This window comes from Polyodon spathula, chromosome 11, assembly GCF_017654505.1.
Source record: "Polyodon spathula isolate WHYD16114869_AA chromosome 11, ASM1765450v1, whole genome shotgun sequence".
NCBI lineage: Eukaryota > Metazoa > Chordata > Actinopteri > Acipenseriformes > Polyodontidae > Polyodon > Polyodon spathula.
In genome coordinates, this window is record NC_054544.1 from 14253186 (window position 1) to 14271525 (window position 18340).

Below are 18340 nucleotides of genomic sequence, written 5' to 3' on the forward strand. Positions count from 1 at the left end.
ACTAACCACAGTTCTTCTGTGGATTTAGGCAGCCTCAGTTGCTTCTCTCTCTTCATGTAATCCCAGACAGACTTGATGATGTTGAGATCAGGGCTCTGTGGGGGCCATACCATCACTTCCAGGACTCCTTGTTCTTCTTTACGCTGAAGATAGTTCTTAATGACTTTCGCTGTATGTTTGGGGTCGTTGTCATGCTGCAGAATAAATTTGGGGCCAATCAGATGCCTCCCTGATGGTATTGCATGATGGATAAGTATCTGCCTGTACTTCTCAGCATTGAGACCATTAATTCTGACCAAATCCCCAACTCCATTTGCAGAAATGCAGCCCCAAACTTGCAAGGAACCTCCACCATGCTTCACTGTTGCCTGCAGACACTCATTCGTGTACCGCTCTCCAGCCCTTCGGCGAACAAACTGCCTTCTGCTACAGCCAAATATTTCAAATTTTGACTCATCAGTCCAGAGCACCTGCTGCCATTTTTCTGCACCCCAGTTCCTGTGTTTTCGTGCATAGTTGAGTCGCTTGGCCTTGTTTCCACGTCGGAGGTATGGCTTTTTGGCCACAAGTCTTCCATGAAGGCCACTTCTGACCAGACTTCTCCGGACAGTAGATGGGTGTACCAGGGTCCCACTGTTTTCTGCCAATTCTGAGCTGATGGCACTGCTGGACATCTTCCGATTGCGAAGGGAAGTAAGCATGATGTGTCTTTCATCTGCTGCAGTAAGTTTCCTTGGCCGACCACTGCGTCTACGGTCCTCAACGTTGCCCATTTCTTTGTGCTTCTTCAAAAGAGCTTGGACAGCACATCTGGAAACCCCTGTCTGCCTTGAAATTTCTGCCTGGGAGAGACCTTGCTGATGCAGTATAACTACCTTGTGTCTTGTTGCTGTGCTCAGTCTTGCCATGGTGTATGACTTTTGACAGTAAACTGTCTTCAGCAACCTCACCTTGTTAGCTGAGTTTGGCTGTTCCTCACCCAGTTTTATTCCTCCTACACAGCTGTTTCTGTTTCAGTTAATGATTGTGTTTCAACCTACATATTGAATTGATGATCATTAGCACCTGTTTGGTATAATTGTTTAATCATACACCTGACTATGTGCCTACAAAATCCCTGACTTTGTGCAAGTGTACCTAGAAGAATTGATGCTGTTTTGAAGGCAAAGGGTGGTCACACCAAATATGGATTTGATGTAGATTTTTCTTCTGTTCACTCACTTTGCATTTAGTTAATTGATAAATATAATTATTAACATGTCTATTTTTGAAAGCATTCTTACTTTACAGCATTTTTTCACACCTGCCTAAAACTTTTGCACAGTACTGTATATATATATATATATTTTTAAATATTAGGTTTTACAAATCTTTCTTGTCAAGTACAAGTTATCTGCTGAATGTTGTTTTACAAATGTCACGACATTTTGTTTTTAAAAGTAATAAAAAATGTCAGCTGGGTTTAGGCAGACCATGCCGAGTTTTCTACAAGAGGTATCTCAAAGTCAGGTTAACTTAAAAGCAATTCAAAATCATTTACACATTCATTGTTAACATCCTCACAACTTTTTTACACTTATAACTTTAAAGACTTTCAAAGCCCACATTGCCAAACATGTAAGAGCAATAACGATCCATGATGTGGTACGGGACAGAAAAGCCAGAGCAATTTTTATATATAAAATCACTCTTCCTGAAGTGATTTAGAGGATAGATCTCAAACCCCAGTGCACCTGAGCGGACATTTTGAAAAAAGCTTTAAAACAAACTTTAACCCTTTGCCGTCCATTTATGGTCCAATTTATTTTCACACACGCAGTCCCCCCTACTATAACATCTCAAAAAGCTCTGCAAATGTCTGTGATATTCTTGGAGCACTGGATGCGGAAGCAGCTATGTTCTTTGTTTGTGTCCGTTTCATCACTGTAGTGTAGTGGTTATGTGTATTGCTCAGATACGCCCCCTTTTTTTCAGCTTCGTTTCTGCCATTGAAAGGTTTTCTCTGCTTTTTCCGAAGAAAAAAATTCTCTTTTTTACTGGTTTCTTGGTAATACAGAAAAACCATTACAACCTGGTCCAACATTGTTGACCACAAAGCGTGTTTACCAAGTTAAAAGTTGTCAGGATGTTAACAATGAAAAGACAAATTATAGGTACGTAACTTAAACAGTTGTAGCAACATGTCGGGCTGTAAAACGCAATATCGGAACCCCGCTACTTAAACTGAAGGGTTACTATGATAAAAAAAAAAAAATTCAAGGCAAACAAATATTGTTTCACCTCAATTACCAAATCTATTTAAAAAAAACTTAATTTATATGCCACATCACTTTCCAATGTATATTCATGGGAGTTTCTTTGAATGTTTGTAAATTGTAAACAACGTGTTTGTAATTTTATATTATCCCTGATTATATTATTTAATGATAAAACTTTTGCTTAGCTTAAATTTTTCAACATGATTATGTTCTCTCCATATTGTTCATCAGTCTAAGCACTTATTTTGATGTTGCCATGATCTTCACATACTGCAGTGCACTGTGAGCTGCGTCATTGTGAGCATTACCACACGAGATCCCTGTGCCGTGACACACAGTGACTGGGGAAGCGGCGATCTCAGCCAGACACTGGTACTGCCCATTCACAGTCAGCTCATCTGGAAGAGCAAACAGCAGCATTCATAAGTAAATATGCTAGCCTCAATATCCAGCCATGTAAGCAATGTCAAGATTCTAGCAGGAGATTATTGCCATGCTGTTCTTCAAAAGATAACTGTAATACAGCACACTATGAATATTCGACACAGAAATAACACACAATGACAATGTAACATTTCTACAGAGCAAGAACAATTTAATTTTAAAATTGTCATAATCAAACAGTTGAAGTTATTTGTTGTGGACAACACTTTCTCAGAGAACAGTGAACTGCTAACACATTTTGACCAACTAGGCACGACATGATTAGATACAAACACAGCAAGAAAACCACCGACTGATTGAGAAGTGAAACACAGAAAAATGAACTCACCTATATCCAGGAAAGTGACCTCAAACCCTTGCTCCTGAGACAAATCTGATAACATCTGCACATAATCCGTGTTGGGAATACTCAGCGGGTTTCTCTTTAGCATTGTGATCTTCTCTGCCGAAGAATTTTTCAAAGATTCCCACCTGAATCCAGATATCTTAAACAAAAATAAAAAAATCAGCTTTCAATTGACTAGTGGAGCTAGAATGTAGCTTTACAGGAACTGACAGCCTTTATGTAAATCATTAAACCATATTTATATTATTTATCTTGCACAAAAATATTTACTTTCAGACAGTATTATCAATGAATATGCATTACACCTTACACCTAAGCCAAGACCATAAGGCTGTTTTGGGCCACTCTACTGCACTGCATTCCAGAAGAAACAAACCTGAATGTCAGTTTACTTACTCCGGGGGTATCTGAACTATCTGGCAGATTTTGAAGTTTTGCTATCATCTGTTCAGCTGCAGACCTTTTGGCTATTTTTTTGGAGCTCCCACACCCTGCAAACAAACAAAAGCATTTACTGGACAAGCATACATTTTCAGCAATTCCTGTTCATCAGGTAATCAACAACTGAAGAAGCTTGTATAAAAACTAAACTTTAATTATGAAAAACCTTCTTCGCCTAGGAACCTCTTGCAATTAGATCGTTAAAGTACCTGTTTCAAGAAATGCTTCTATTCTGCAGGTCACTGAATATTCTCTCTTGTGAGCGGGCCCAGACTCCAAAGCCACAGAGTACTCCGGGAGTCTCCAACCCTTTTGGACCGCCAGTTCCTGCAAGAGTGAATAGTTACATGTTGTAATAAAAGCATGCTACAGAGGCACAATGAGGGTTATACCAATACTAAAACATAACATCTCTTTAAGGGTAGATCAACTTTACCTTTCATAGGAAATACAAACAAAAATAATAATACAAAAACAGGACACATCTGGGCAACAAAGAACTTGAATGTAGTCCTTAGTTCTGTACTAAGTTGAGTACCAGTCCTCCTTCAGTAGTCCTCCAGTTTAAACTGATCATTTCTACTTCCCCAGTTAGTACTCTACTTTTAGTTTGTTGGAAGCTACCCCATTTTTTTTTACCTTAATCAAATTTAAAAAAGGACTTTATAACCTCTTCAAATCAATTTTTTTTAGCAACTTGAAACACACAAATCAAAAGTTTTTCCCATACTCCATTATGTTTGATGCTATTTAAAGAGTCATTCACAGTAGGCGTGGCGCGGACGGCAAGTGGATTTTTTTGTGTTCACACTGAACGTGACGCGAATATCAGGCAGAAGACGCGGCAAGACTACAGATTTCAGCATACAGGGAGCATAAAAAAATTGACCCGATAGACAAATTAAAAACCTATTTTAATATATCAGCTGGCAATACAATGTCGTGAAGCGAGGCATGTTGCCCTCAGATAGAGGTCTAAAAATAATGTTAAATATTAAAAAAAAAAAAAAATTAGTTGGTTATTTAAACTGCCTTAAAAAAGCATTTTTATAATAATGGTAGTGTGTAGGGATCGTGGGTTTGTATGTAAATCGTTGCTGTATTTGGTAATTGTGGCAGGAAGTAATGTGATAAACACTTACACTGCAGAATATTTTGTATTACTTTTATTAACCTTGCAGAACAGAAACTGAATGTGTGTGTTTCTGAAGAGATTCCCACTGTCTTTTGATTCCTATACTTATATTTTTCATTTTCAGGATCATGTCATTCTGGGTATTTTGCCACTTCAACATTCAGTGTCTCCATATTTCCTCTGCTCTGCTACCGGTCAGATGATGGGGAAGATGAGCTGACGCTTCTGTGCTCTCATTGGTTGATATATTGATCAGTTACTGTACCACCTACCAATCTGTTACAATTGAAACCAGGTCAATACAGTACATAAGCCATTATCCAGTTCTCCGTAACTGAAACACTATTCAAAAAGCACTTGAACATAAAGTAGAACCTGCTTTAGGATGGCTGCACATACACTGGAGTACCACAAGTATTGTCACAGCACTGCCAAATGTGATATGAGCCCTCCCAACTTGCTGCTTTGCAAAAATATCCAAATGTTTGGTCTTTGTAAAAGTGAGCAGCAGCAGGTACAGAATCTTAGAGGTAATCAACATGCCACGGGGTAAACAGCTGACTGACCTTCGACACCGAATGGTTATTGGGTGCCAGGTGGAGGTGGTACGACTGTTTGCGTCATTTCCGTCACATTGGGCCTTCCCAAGTCAACTGTGGGTAATGTCCTTAGGAAATGGAAGACAACAGGCCGTGCCAATATTGTAAATAGGACAGGCAGACCAAAATTGACAGATCAGGCCACACGACTATTGTCAGTGAAAGGTGGATGCGTAGTAATGGTTTGGGGCTGTTTTTAAACGGTTGTAGTGATGGGAAGGATGAATGCCTCATTCTATTGTTACATGGTGAACAACGCTGCACTACTGGTTTTGATGCAATACTATTGTGAGGGCTCTTACATTTATCTTTAGTACTGGCAACAAATGCATATATTGCAGAGTTCAAGTGATACATACAACACAGAATGTTATGAGAGAGATCCTGCATCCCGTGTATCCAAATCAGTGTTATCCAAAGCCGATGCCGTTTTGCTTGCTTTTCTGTTCCCACAATTACCATTCAATTAGAGCGTCAGTACTGCTGCAGCATGAATCACTGATAAAGGATAGAGCGACAGACACAACGAAATTACTGTGTCTCTTAATGAACGCTACCAAGAATAACTGAACGTGAATTTTGTTTTGGTTTTATTCCAAAACTGATTTCAGACCCAGGAGGTGTGTAAAATATTGAAAAGCAAAAGCACGGCATATCTGTGCACGAACCTGTAGTGTGCCAATAGGGTTGGACTGATTTTGTGATGGTTTTGGAGAATCAGGCACCTCGGTCATTGGGAAGGGAAGGCTGTGAATAAATACAAGTAAAATACATACATATATATATATATATTTATGTGCAACAAATTCCACCACAAACTCTGCAAATCTAGAACAGATTGTTGTACATTTATTAATCTGTTAAATGATCCAAAATGGTACTACAAAAGAACACTGTCCAACCTGCTGTGCTAAACTTCAACAGGAATCGAAAAAACAAAAGAACCAAACCCTCAATGTGAGGAAAAAATAAGATACATTTTTTCATCTTAGAAAATGACGTACGGAGGCAGTTTGCGTGATTACTTGCACTTGTTTTTCTCCCTTTTTGTAAACTATTGTATTGCTTGGCAAGTAAAAAAAAAAAAAAAAAAATACAGGGGTCTGATTAGAACAGAGACTAATAAAATGCTGAAATTGTAAAAGCTTCTCTTCGAATTCCTCAGGAAGCTAATGCTGCTCTGTGACAAGGAGTACCCTGGTAAACAGGAAGGCTTGCCTGAAGCTGTGCTGATCCGGGGGTCCAGATTGGCTGGGGCGTACCCGGGGAGCCTACGCCTGTTTAAAAACGCAGCTGCGCCGGTTCGAGGCTACTGCACAGCCATAGCTACACAGACACAGCTCTGAGTGAAAGTTTGCTTTGTTTACATCAAAGTATCCGTTCTGTTATGAGGTGAATATTTTTGAATAAATACTACTACAAATATAACACATTTGCATTCAATGTCAAGTCAAAATAATTGTATGTAAATTTACAAGTGTCTTAGTATAACAGAACAGAGGATCTTCTGTAAAGAACAGCATGAAAACAAAATGAACAGAAACTATCGATTAACATCTCATTTGAAACCAAGGCAGCAGAGTGCCTCTCCTTTCACCTTGCTTTGTTACTGGTGTCCCACTGAGGTATGAGACTCTTAGCACCTGGTGCTGCAGGGTGAATCAATAACACTGGTTAACTGTAGTGTATGATCATGTGAATAACTCACCTCATACCTGGCTCTCCTTTTAGAATATTTAAAGCAGCTTCAGCAGCTTTATGTTTTGCAGCCTTTTTACTCAGACCTTGACCTTCATTGGGGGTAGAAGAAGAAAAAAAACAAAAAAAAAAACACACAACCCCTCAGGTACAGTATAAAACTTGTCTTGAAATACAGGCAATTTAACAGTCACTACAGAAATAGACATCATTCAAATGATTATGATTTTGTTCTGTCTGATGTCTTCCATATACATACCAAAACAAATATTGTTATTAAAATAAACCAAAGCCTCACACTTTTTTACCATTTAATATAGAATTTCACAATACTAATATGTTTTTAAGTATGTGTGTGTGTGTGTGTATATATATATATATATATATATGTGTTTATTGATCCCAGAATCTCAACAAGCAGCTTCTTGAAGGATCCCAGGATGTCAGCTTCAACAACATTACTGATGAGTTAGTTCCAGGCTCCCACAATTCTCTGTGTAAAAAAGTGCCACCTATTTTCTGTTCTGAATGCCCCTTTATCTAACCTCCATTTGTGACCCCCGATCCTTGTTTCTTTTTTCAGGTCGAAAAAGTCCCTTTGGTTGACATTGTCAATACCTTTTAGAATTTGGAATGCTTGAATCAAATCGCTGCGTGGTCTTTGTTCAAGACTGAATAGATTCAATTATTTTAGCCTGTCTGCATATGACATGCCTTTTAAACCCACAATAATTCTGGTTGCTCTTCTTTGCACTCTTTCTAGAGCACCAATATCCTGTTTGTAGAGAGGTGACCAAAACTGAACGCAGTATTCTAGCTGAGGTGTTACTAATACCTTGTAAAGTTTTAATTTTACTTCCCTTGATTTAAATTCAACACTTTCACTATATAGCCGAGCATTTTGTTGGTTATTTTTTAGCTTCCCCACATTGTCTAGAAGATGACATTTCTGAGTCAACAAACTCCTAAATATTTTTCATAGATTCCTTCAATTTCAGTATCTCCAATATGGTATTTGTAGTGAACATTTTTATTGCCTTGTGTAGTACCATACACTTTTCTCTCAAATGTAATTTGCCATGTGTCTGCCCAGTTCTTAATGCCGCGTAGATCATTTTGAATGACCTTTGCTGCTGCACAGGTGTTTGCCACTCCTCCTATTTTTGCGTTGTCTGAAAATGTAACAAGTTTGCTTACTATACCAGAATCAAAGTCATTAATGTAGATTAGGAAGAGCAAAGGATCTAATACTGATCCCTGTGGTACTCCACTGATTACCTCGCTCCATTTTGAGGTTTCTCCTCTAATCAGTACTTTCTGTTTTCTACATGTTAACCACTCCCTAATCCATGTAGATGCATTTCCTTGAATCCCTACTGCAATCAGTTTGAGAAGTAATATTTTAGGCAGGACTTTGTCAAAAGCTTTCTGGAAATCTAAATAAACCACGTCATATGCTTTGCAATTATCCACTGTCGATGTTGCATCCTCAAAAAAATCAAGCAGGTTAGCTGGACACAATCTCCCTTTCCTAAAAATATGCTGACTGTCTCCCAGGATACTGTTACATTATGGGTAATTTTCAATTTTGGATCTTGTTATAGTTTCCATAAGTTTACATATAATAGAAGTCAGTCTTATTGGTCTGTAGTTACCTGGTTCGGTTTTGTCTCCCTTTTTGTGGATCGGTATTACGTTTGTAATTCTCCAGTCTGTCGGTACAACCCTTGTCTCAAGAGATACTTGCATGATCTTGGTTAGCGGTTTGTAAATAACTTCTTTCATTTCTTTGAACACTACTGGAAGGATCTCATCCGACTCAGGGGATGTGTTTATTTTAAGAGCTTCTAGTCCCTTTAAGACTTCTGCCTCTGTTATGCTATGTTATGTTATTTAAAACTGGTTAGGAACAGGTCGACATGTAGGGCATGTTGTCTGTATTCTCCTTTGTAAAAACTTGTGAAAAGTAATCTTAATATATTTGCTTTTTTCTCTCTTCTGCTAGGATTTTGTATCTCTTAAACATTTTACTTCCTCCTTGAATATTCTTTTGATGTTCTAATATTGGGAAAACTTTTTGGAATTGGTTTTAGCCCCCTTGGCAATGTTAATTTCTATCTCTCTCTTGGCCTTCCTAACTTCCTTTTTGACTTGCATTTGCAGTTCCAAGTACTCTGTAATGTGCCTTTTTTCTCTCAATATTATTATTTTTTAACTCATATAACATGCATCTTGAGATATATTAGAAAAATATACCATTTGTATATAATATGTATTTATAGAGCACCATTAGTAACATAACACCAACCTGTACTGGTGACAGCTCCAATTTCTACATTGAAAATGAAACTGGGTAGATGAGCATTGCCCTCAGCTTTTTCCATGTAATAGATGGGGGGTTTACCAATCTTTGTACCATACTCATGAAGCATTTGGATTGGAGTCTTTCCTGGACTGGCTGCGATCATTTGCTCTAAGCTGAAAAAGAAAACAAAGCAGAGGCACCAAATCAGATTTACTTCTGGGCACATGGTTTATCCAAAATGGAGGTACCGCTAATACACATATTCACTGAGCATTTATTTTTTAGTGTTTTCTCAAAGGTCTATAAGGAATTTTTAAGGTTTACCAATTTGGTTATTTCACGTTTAAAGATATTCTTAATAGAATGCAATAGACACTTGGCTCCAATTAACAAATACACAAACAACAACCACGTGACAATCCTGGCTGCAAGAATTCGTAACCATTTCTCATATATATATATATATATATATATATATATATATATATATATATATATATATATATAAGAGAGAGAGAGAGAGAGAGAGAGAGAGAATGAATCCCTGATTAAGAGCTTGATACCAGAGACATAAGCCAGTACCGCACTGGACTGAAAAAAAAAGGTCAATGTCTCGAGAGATTTTCCTGAAAATTATTTACATATAACGGTAAGAAAACGTAAGAAAATTATTTACATATAACGGTATAAACCTAGCATTACATTTTTAGACTTATCTCCATTGTCACAAACACTCCTCTATTCAATCAACGCATTACTGTACATGTTTTCAGATCAGAAAAATAAACAATCAACATTGTTCACAACATTGCATTATAAAATATGTATCCTACTGACTTTTTAAAAATGTTATTTTATCACGAACATCACTTGGCTTTGGACCACTCGAGTGACGACAGATGCTAAATGGACATCGACGCGTCCTTTATTCAGAGAAAACTATACTTGGACCATGCCGACACCCTATATGAAACTCACCTGAGATTGTTTTTTGCAGAGCTCCTTTTGGACGCGGCTGGAAACCTCTCTTGGGACATATCTGTAGGTTGTTTTGAAGGATTGAAGCCGCGCTGAAAAGGCTCTCTGGCTTGACTTGGGTTTGTTGTTGGGTGGGCCGCCGACAACCTCTCTCTTCCCAGGCGTTGCTGAAGGATTATGTCCGGGTTAACAAGACTCTTTCCGGGTTAACAGAGTAGGGGCATGGGATGAACAGGGAGTGGGGACAACCACCATGGTGCATTTTCGAATGGTTTGCAGCGTGGATGGTAGTAAAGAATAAGAGTATGTGGCTGCAGAACTAAGGCTCCCACAGCGTAACGCTGCCTGCGCAAATCGTAATTTAAATAGTGCTTCATTCACTCTCAACACCCCTACCACGTGACCATAATACCCCCACGAACCTTCGGTTTAGGGTTAAGTCATTGTTGGGTGTATTTAAAGTTACGTCCAGTACCGCACGAACCTTAGGTTTAGGGTTAGATTATTGTTATGAAATACATTTTTAGTACCTACATTCATCACCCGTGTCATGTGATCTGGGTGTAGCATATACTGATGACGTCTATTAAGAGCTTCGCTATGTGAGCCTTCGTTCTGCAGCAACTCGTAAAGACTGTAGTAACAGTCAAACAAATTCTGAACTAATAAACAGCGGTCCTGTACAATATAGTAAACTACAACAGCAAATTACATAATATTCGGTTCGATCTTGTCGAGGCAGATATATATATATATATATATAGAGAGAGAGAGAGAGAGAGAGAGAGAGAGAGAGAGAGAGAGAGAGAGAGAGAGAGTCTCAATTATAATACACCAATTATACTATACCAGGTGGGCCATAGCTGTATTGCCTAGGGAGGGGGAGGAATATGGTGTTTTATTGATTTTAATGCATTTAGATTCACAACTTAATAATAATAATATCATCATCAATGTTCCAATCCCACATTTATAGTAAACTCATTATTTACTGTCAAAGGTATTTCACTGTATATTCAATATTTGTAATAAAAGGTGTTTTTTCTTTAATAAAAATATGAATCTTGCAGCTCTCCCTCCATAGCCAGGGTACATGAAGAATTTTCTGCTATAATTTAAAAAATCAGCAAGACCAGGATTCAACCTTGCAAACCTGACTGTATGCCTCACCCTGCACTTCACATCTTTTATCGATTCATAACTGGGGACCTCATCAAAACAAATGTTCTTTGAGGTAAAATTCAAGGTAATTTTTAAACAAGAGAATTTTCTTTTTTTTTTTTTTAATGATAAATAAAACAAACACACAACATAAGTAAGAACAATACCCCTTTATTACAATACCACAGCATCTGCCATTATCTAAAGCAATGTGTGTGTGTGTGTGTGTGTGTGTGTATATATATATATATATATATATATATATATATATATATATATATATAATGAAATGCACTGCTTCACAGAAGACAGACTCTTAACCAGGCCAAACAGCTTTATTAATAAAACAAAAAGCAAAAAAGGCAAGTTGGAATATTTTGAAGATATCATTAATAAAAAAACTTCATCAAAATGGTATTTAAGACTTTAGTATGTCACAGATGGACCAATCTGTATTTTAAAGTGACCAAAAAACAAGGTGGTGTATTTGCCAGGACCTGTTAAGAATGTTCTAAATAGCATTGTCATTATTGTATTTAATTAACATGAGGTCAAGCAGATCTTTATCATCACACAGACGTTCTAGTTTTGAATTTTTTTTTTCCCCCCCATTATAATTACAGAATGTTAATACAGATACAGTATTTAAATGAAACTGTAATTCCAAAAAGTAATTGATTAAATTAAGACCATTTATAAAAAAAAATACCCAAGCCTGCAAAGCAAAAAAAAAAGAAGAGGTATTTATGAAGAGGTATCAAAACATTGAGTCTATGATCTCAGTTTCTTTGAAGTAAAATGATTAATTTCAGATTTTACTCTATTCACCCAATGTGGGTGACGAAACATTCTAGAGTTTTACTTACATCCCAAGAATTGTAATAACAAAAAAGAAATCTTATTAGCCTGTAACAAAACCTAGGGAAAACAATGAATGGATTTGTTTTCATGGCATAAGGTTTGTAATCAGAAATGCAAGTCACTAACTCCAAGTAAAGTGAAACTGCTTTGTTCATATTTAATGACATCATTTTATTTAAATGTATTTCTTACATTTTTTTTTGCAAGAAGAAATATTTCTACATTAGTTTAAATTAGTGTTTAAAATCCAACTGATTTAATTCCATTCAAAACATGACATTTTATTGCACTTTGTTAACCCCTTACCTTTATTATACCGTATAAAAAACTTTATTAACATTGTAAAAACTCAAACCCAATCCATGTGAATTTTTTTTGTTATTTAAAACAAAACAGTTATTGCATTTTGAAATAAGCCCACAACGATTGAGTACTACTAGCTATGCTCCTCAAAGCTGGTAAGAATCATTTACACCAATACCTGTGTTAATAAAGTTTAAAAAAAAAAAAAAAACATCTAGATATTTTCATCAATTTCATCTGAGTACATACAAGGTGTATCTTTTTTCCTTTAGTACATGCAGTGGGCAGACTATAAAAAGCAGTGAAAACAAATAGACAATGATTTACATTTATTAATTAACAAAATGCAACAGAAACCAGATTTTCTTTTTTTGTAAATTATATATTCCTGGCTACTGTATGGAACATGTACCAGTAGCTGTAGGGTCGATTAAAATTGAAACATGGCTTTCCCTGGGAATTGTACTCCAAATTTCCATAAAAGAAATACTGAAATGTATGTGATAGTCATACATACATATACATACATAATGTGTGTGTGTCTATATATATATATATATATATATATATATATATATATATATATATATATATATATATATATATATATATATTACACACACACACATATACAGAGGCTGTGTCTCAACGTTCGTTCGCTGGCCAGGGATTTGAAGATTGTTTTAAACCTTCAAAGGTTCGTCAGACTGGTTCAAGCACTGCTTTGTTTTTGTTTTTGTTCCTGCTAACAGAAACTGTTTGACAATGTGTGAATGCTAGAAGTCACACATTAAATGTCACTCACGTGCAAAATTGGATCTTTTCATTTGTATATTGCAGGCATAAGCTATACTGAAAGAAACGTCTCAAAATCCCTGTTTGAGATTTTTTGGTTAAATGCCCAGATGACCAAAAAAAAATTTGAATGCAAACGACTCGTATCATGGAGGCATAAGCAATATCTGGGGTCACTTGACAAGCGTAAGTTCATATTATTATTAGTATTACTAATATTTTTAGTAGTAGTAAAATGTGACTGATAACCTGCTTGGAACGGTGACTGCTAACTAAAGCTTTGTCCGCTGCAGTTGGTGCAAGCTTACTGTATAGATAGCAAGCCGGCTAATTTACGAGTAAATAAACAATGTGCATTTTTATTTAAAATTTAAAAAAAACATGATTACTGTTCTATAACATATTTATAAACTACATGTGAATGTTTTATTCCATTTATATGGCTTACCTGTAAGATTATAGGATTTTCAATCAAATACAAACAAGTTGCTATGGTGACATCACCAATAAATTATCCAAATGAGTACCATCGAAGGTAATTTTGGCAAAGCACCAATAAGTTGGTCATTTCATTCTACAAAAGTGCTCTTCTTCTACTTTTACACTCATGCAGGTGAGGACATTATGAATTTGCAGTGCAGTAAACATTTCATTTGTAAACAGTAGGTTATGTGACTTTTTTTTTTTTGCTAGTCTAATGCATATAACATGGTCTTCCTGCTAAACAAGAACACATTTTACAAAATAAAATCAGTGCATTGAGTTGCATAATAACACATTAGCAGAAGTAAGTAGAAAACGTAATCAGTATTGTGAGCATGCACAGAGGCCCTGATCCCAGATACACTATACTATCTATCCGGAGTATATATAATGCAGCCAAGTAACTTAGACTTTCCAGGTTTTCTGTTGGTGATGACTTTGTTCCCACTATAATAAAACCATGTTCAATTTCAGCTTCTCCCCTAACACTGTAAAATAGTGATAATACATTTTGTTATTTAAAAAAACAAACAAAAAAAACCTCATATTTGTTCTCAGTGTGTTGAGTATGGAGTGTTTGTACATCTAATTTGGATAGCCACTCATACATGCAATGTCGTTTTTTTTTGTTTAAAAAAGGATCTAGTTATGGAAGACTATTGGCGTGTGACTGGCTCCACACAGCACACTACGATAGATCTCTCTGTTTAAGAACTTTTATATTGCTCTTGTACACATTATTAATAGTGCAGTAATTGAAGTGGTCATTGCCTTGGAGTGAGGAAGTCTTAAAGACGGGGCTTGGCATTTGTAACTATCTCAACAAGTTACTGGAGTGGAAACAGTCTATTAAGCCTCTGCACCTCCATCTCCATTCTCCTGAGGCTGCAGTTGTTCTTTTTCTGTGCCGTCTTCCTGTGGGGGGCGCACACGTTTGAAGAAGCCAACCTATTGTGGGGGGGGGGGGGGGTATGGGGGGGGGGGGGGCCGATTTAAAATAACAAAAAAAAAAATGTTAAAGAAATTCAATAAGCATTTCACAGATCTTAGAATGACTAAATGTAATGACTGGTTGCTCTCTGGCTGAGGAAACACTGGAAGGGCAGCAAAATGACAAGAAAGCCTGTATACTGATAGGATTAAAAACAACAAATCTACCAGCACCTTTTTTAAGCTGTGATAGTTAGGAAAAACATACCTGCAGTACAACCACCTATGTAGTACAGCTGGATATGTGTTGTAAATGTTACCATCATTTACTCTCCAATTCGAAATGCCCAGTGTCACCCTATTGCTACAACCCAATTATTGACACAGGAGAACTAAACTGTAAAACAAAACCTTCAATCCCTCAGGATAGCCACCGTCTTTTCACCACAGAGGTTGCTTTGCTAAAGAAAACATGTTTCTGCCTTGCCTCAGCTAATCATCCTAGCTCACTGAAGCGCTTGTCCTAAGGGTTTCTGATAAAGAGAGAAAGAATTGATGCTGTAAATCTCCCTCCCGACCACAAAGAGCGCTAAAGTTGGTAGTACACTTCCCCATAGACGGGTTGACTCGACGGTGGACGGAAACAGGAAGTCGACCATCTTGGAGAAAGCACGTACTCAAAACGATTCCCATGCGATCAGCTGAGGGCCAGGCAGTGATTGGTTACACCGGGTTGATTGCAGGGAGGAGTTGGGTAGTACAAAGGGGATGCAGCCACGTGAGTAAGGGCTCATTGCGCTGAAACGTAACATATGGCTGGAGCTTTGCTTGTTTGTTTTGTGTCTGTTTTGTGTATTACAGAGGAGTATTTGTGTATTACAGTCAGGGGCTGCAGCCACAGAGCCAGCCCAACCTACTGAGCACTACCCTCACCTCACAACACCGGCACTCACCACCACCCTGCTGACTGGAGAGCACACTTTCATGCATGGGACTGTGGATTGGGATTACTTGTTTTTTTTTTTTTTTTTGTGGCCTGCAAGCCAGCCATGTTCCCCCTCGATACCACTGCTGGTAGAACAGCAGTCATTTTCTGTTCTTATTAAATAAAACACATGTTTTTGGGAGTACAATACTGTTTGGATATTCACTTTGTTTACCACCCCACTCACAGGGTTCCACTGGAAACTTGATCAGGTGATTGCATGTCTTAACCCCCAAATCCACACCTCAGAGCCTTAAATAAGCGAGCCATCATTTCTTCAGCAAACAGATAAGAGCAGAGTGAGATGTATATGTGAGATATAATAGGCATATTTCACATATACATCTCTACTGGAACACTCACATAATGCAGTCATTAATTAAAAATTGTTTTCCGAAATAAAGCATTAAGACTTCTGATTTAAGAACATGCAACATACCTTGTACATCACAAAGATCAACAAGCCCAAAAGCAGGAGCCCTGCAAGGACTGCTAGTGCAATGACCCAGCCTGGGACTGGCTGTGCTGAATCTGGCTGAACCCAGATAATAGAGGTGTTAACCTGTAAGAATGAAAAGGCAACACAGTTAGCTTGGGGTGCATAACAGTTTCTTATTGAAGACAGCTCTGAAGTGAGAACAATCATTTTAGTGATATCAGAAATATATTTAAAATGTATGTAGTTATTATGAACACTGTGTATATATATATATATACTATAATATATTATATATATAATCATTATATATATAATATCTATATATATATACACACACACACACACACACACACACACACACACACACACACACACACACACACACACACACACAGTACCAGTCAAAAGTTTGATTATCTATGCTTTTAACTGTATAAACTTGTCTATAAACACTTAATATTTCATTATATGATACATGTACTTCTATAAGCTGATAATCATAAGTGAATTGCATTCAAAAATTTAATTTTTAAATGAAAATGTAAATCTTGTCAATTTCAATGAAATGGTCACCCAAAGCAACGGGATTTCAGTCTGAAGCCCAAGTCTGTTAAAAGTCTGAAATGTGTATAACACAGTGTTAGAACACTGGCCTAAGAATAAAAGTGTCTTTGATAGATGTTCTCTGAGTTAACTAGCATGTTACCTTATTAACCTTTTGTCACCAATTATTGTTAACAGGTGAGGGTCCATGATTACTATAAATATAGGTAGCATAGGCACAAGTTTGTCATTCCTGAATGTAAGGGAGAAGAAAATGTCAAAATACGCTCAGTTAAGCAAAGAAAAAAGAAAATCTGTAATTATTTAAGAAATGAAGGTCAATCTTTAAGACAAATCGCAAAAACTTTGCAAGTGTCTGTAACTGCTGTGGCCAAGACCATCAAACAATTTGAAGAAAGTGGCACTCATGAGGACCGAACAAGGTCAGGCAGGCCAAGGTTGACCTCAGAATCAGAGAACAAGTTCATTCGAGTCACAAGTCTACGAAACCAGCGATTAACTGCCCCTGAAATACAAGCTCAGCTAAATGCTACTAGAAGTACAGATGTTTCAACATCCAACTGTTCAGAGGAGATTGCGTGAAGCTGGCCTAACTGGAAGAATTGCTGCAAAGAAACCATTGTTAAGAGTGCAGAATAAGAGGAAGAGACTTGTCTGGGCCAAAAACCACAGAAACTGGACGTTTGAGGAGTGGAAGTCGGTCTTATGGACAAATGAGTCAAAATCTGAAATATTTGGGTCCAACCGCCGAGTATTTGTAAGACGCAGAGAGGGTGAGCGCATCAGTTCTGCATGTGTGGTTCCCCTTGTAAAGCATGGAGAAGGCAGTGTCATGGTCTGGGGTTGCTTTGCTGGTGACAGAATGATCTCTACCAAGTCCATGGCAAGCTCAACCAGCATGGCTATCATAGCATACTTCAGAGGCATGCCATTCCATCAGGATTACGGCTAGTTGGGCAGCCCTTCATTCTTCAGCAAGATAATGACCTGAAACACACCTTCTTGCTAGTTGTGCAAGAACTATCTGGCGAAGAAGGAAAGTGAAGGACAAGTCAATCTAATGACCTGGCCTGCCCAGTCTCCAAACCTCAATCCCACAGAATTTGTATGGGACGAATTGGACAGAAGAGTCAAAGCAAAGCTACCCACAAGTGCCCTACATCTCTGGGAATTGCTGCAGAAGAGCAGGGAAGACATGTCAGGTGATTTCCTGCTGAAACTTGTTAACCGAATGCCTCGTGTTTGTGAAGCTGTTATTAAGGCAAAGGGTGGCTATTTTGAGGAATCCAAGATTTAGCAACAATTTCCAATTTTCTTGAACACTGCTTCGATACTCCTTATGTTTTGTATATTGTAACATGTTTCATTTTCAAGTATTTACAGAAACGTATACAACGTAAAACATTGTCAATTATGAAAAAAACCTAGTTTCCAGCAAGGGTACTCAACCTTTTGACTGGTACTGTGTATATACACACACACACACACATATAGACAGATAGAGACACACACCTTAATTTTATAGAACATAATAAGGCTAAGCTTCTTGCACATGATTCTCATATTTACAGAATTTACAGCAGCCAATGATATGTTAAACAGTGCTCTGTAGTTT

General features: G+C 37.4%; 2 protein-coding genes across 2 annotated transcripts in view; both read right to left on the reverse strand.

Annotated features, from left to right (window-relative positions):
- Positions 1–2108: 2108 nt before the first annotated feature.
- LOC121322993 (interferon-inducible double-stranded RNA-dependent protein kinase activator A homolog A-like) lies at positions 2109–10641 on the reverse strand. Its single transcript, XM_041263691.1, has 8 exons — positions 10205–10641; positions 9230–9399; positions 6932–7013; positions 5892–5970; positions 3699–3816; positions 3445–3539; positions 3031–3187; positions 2109–2656 (listed from the first exon to the last, which is right to left on the reverse strand). The coding sequence occupies exons 1-8, from the start codon at positions 10261–10263 to the stop codon at positions 2499–2501; spliced, it is 918 nt and encodes a 305-aa protein (XP_041119625.1). The 5' UTR covers positions 10264–10641; the 3' UTR covers positions 2109–2498.
- A 3142-nt stretch (positions 10642–13783) lies between these two features.
- The window catches only part of LOC121322994 (integrin alpha-V-like), a 32406-nt gene continuing 27849 nt past the window's right edge, over positions 13784–18340 (reverse strand). Inside the window, exons 30-31 of the mRNA XM_041263693.1 lie at positions 16162–16284; positions 13784–14755 (exon numbers count right to left, since the gene is read on the reverse strand). Coding sequence (XP_041119627.1) covers positions 14657–14755; positions 16162–16284 — 222 coding nt within the window. The 3' untranslated portion in view covers positions 13784–14656. The remainder of the gene's footprint in view (positions 14756–16161; positions 16285–18340) is intronic.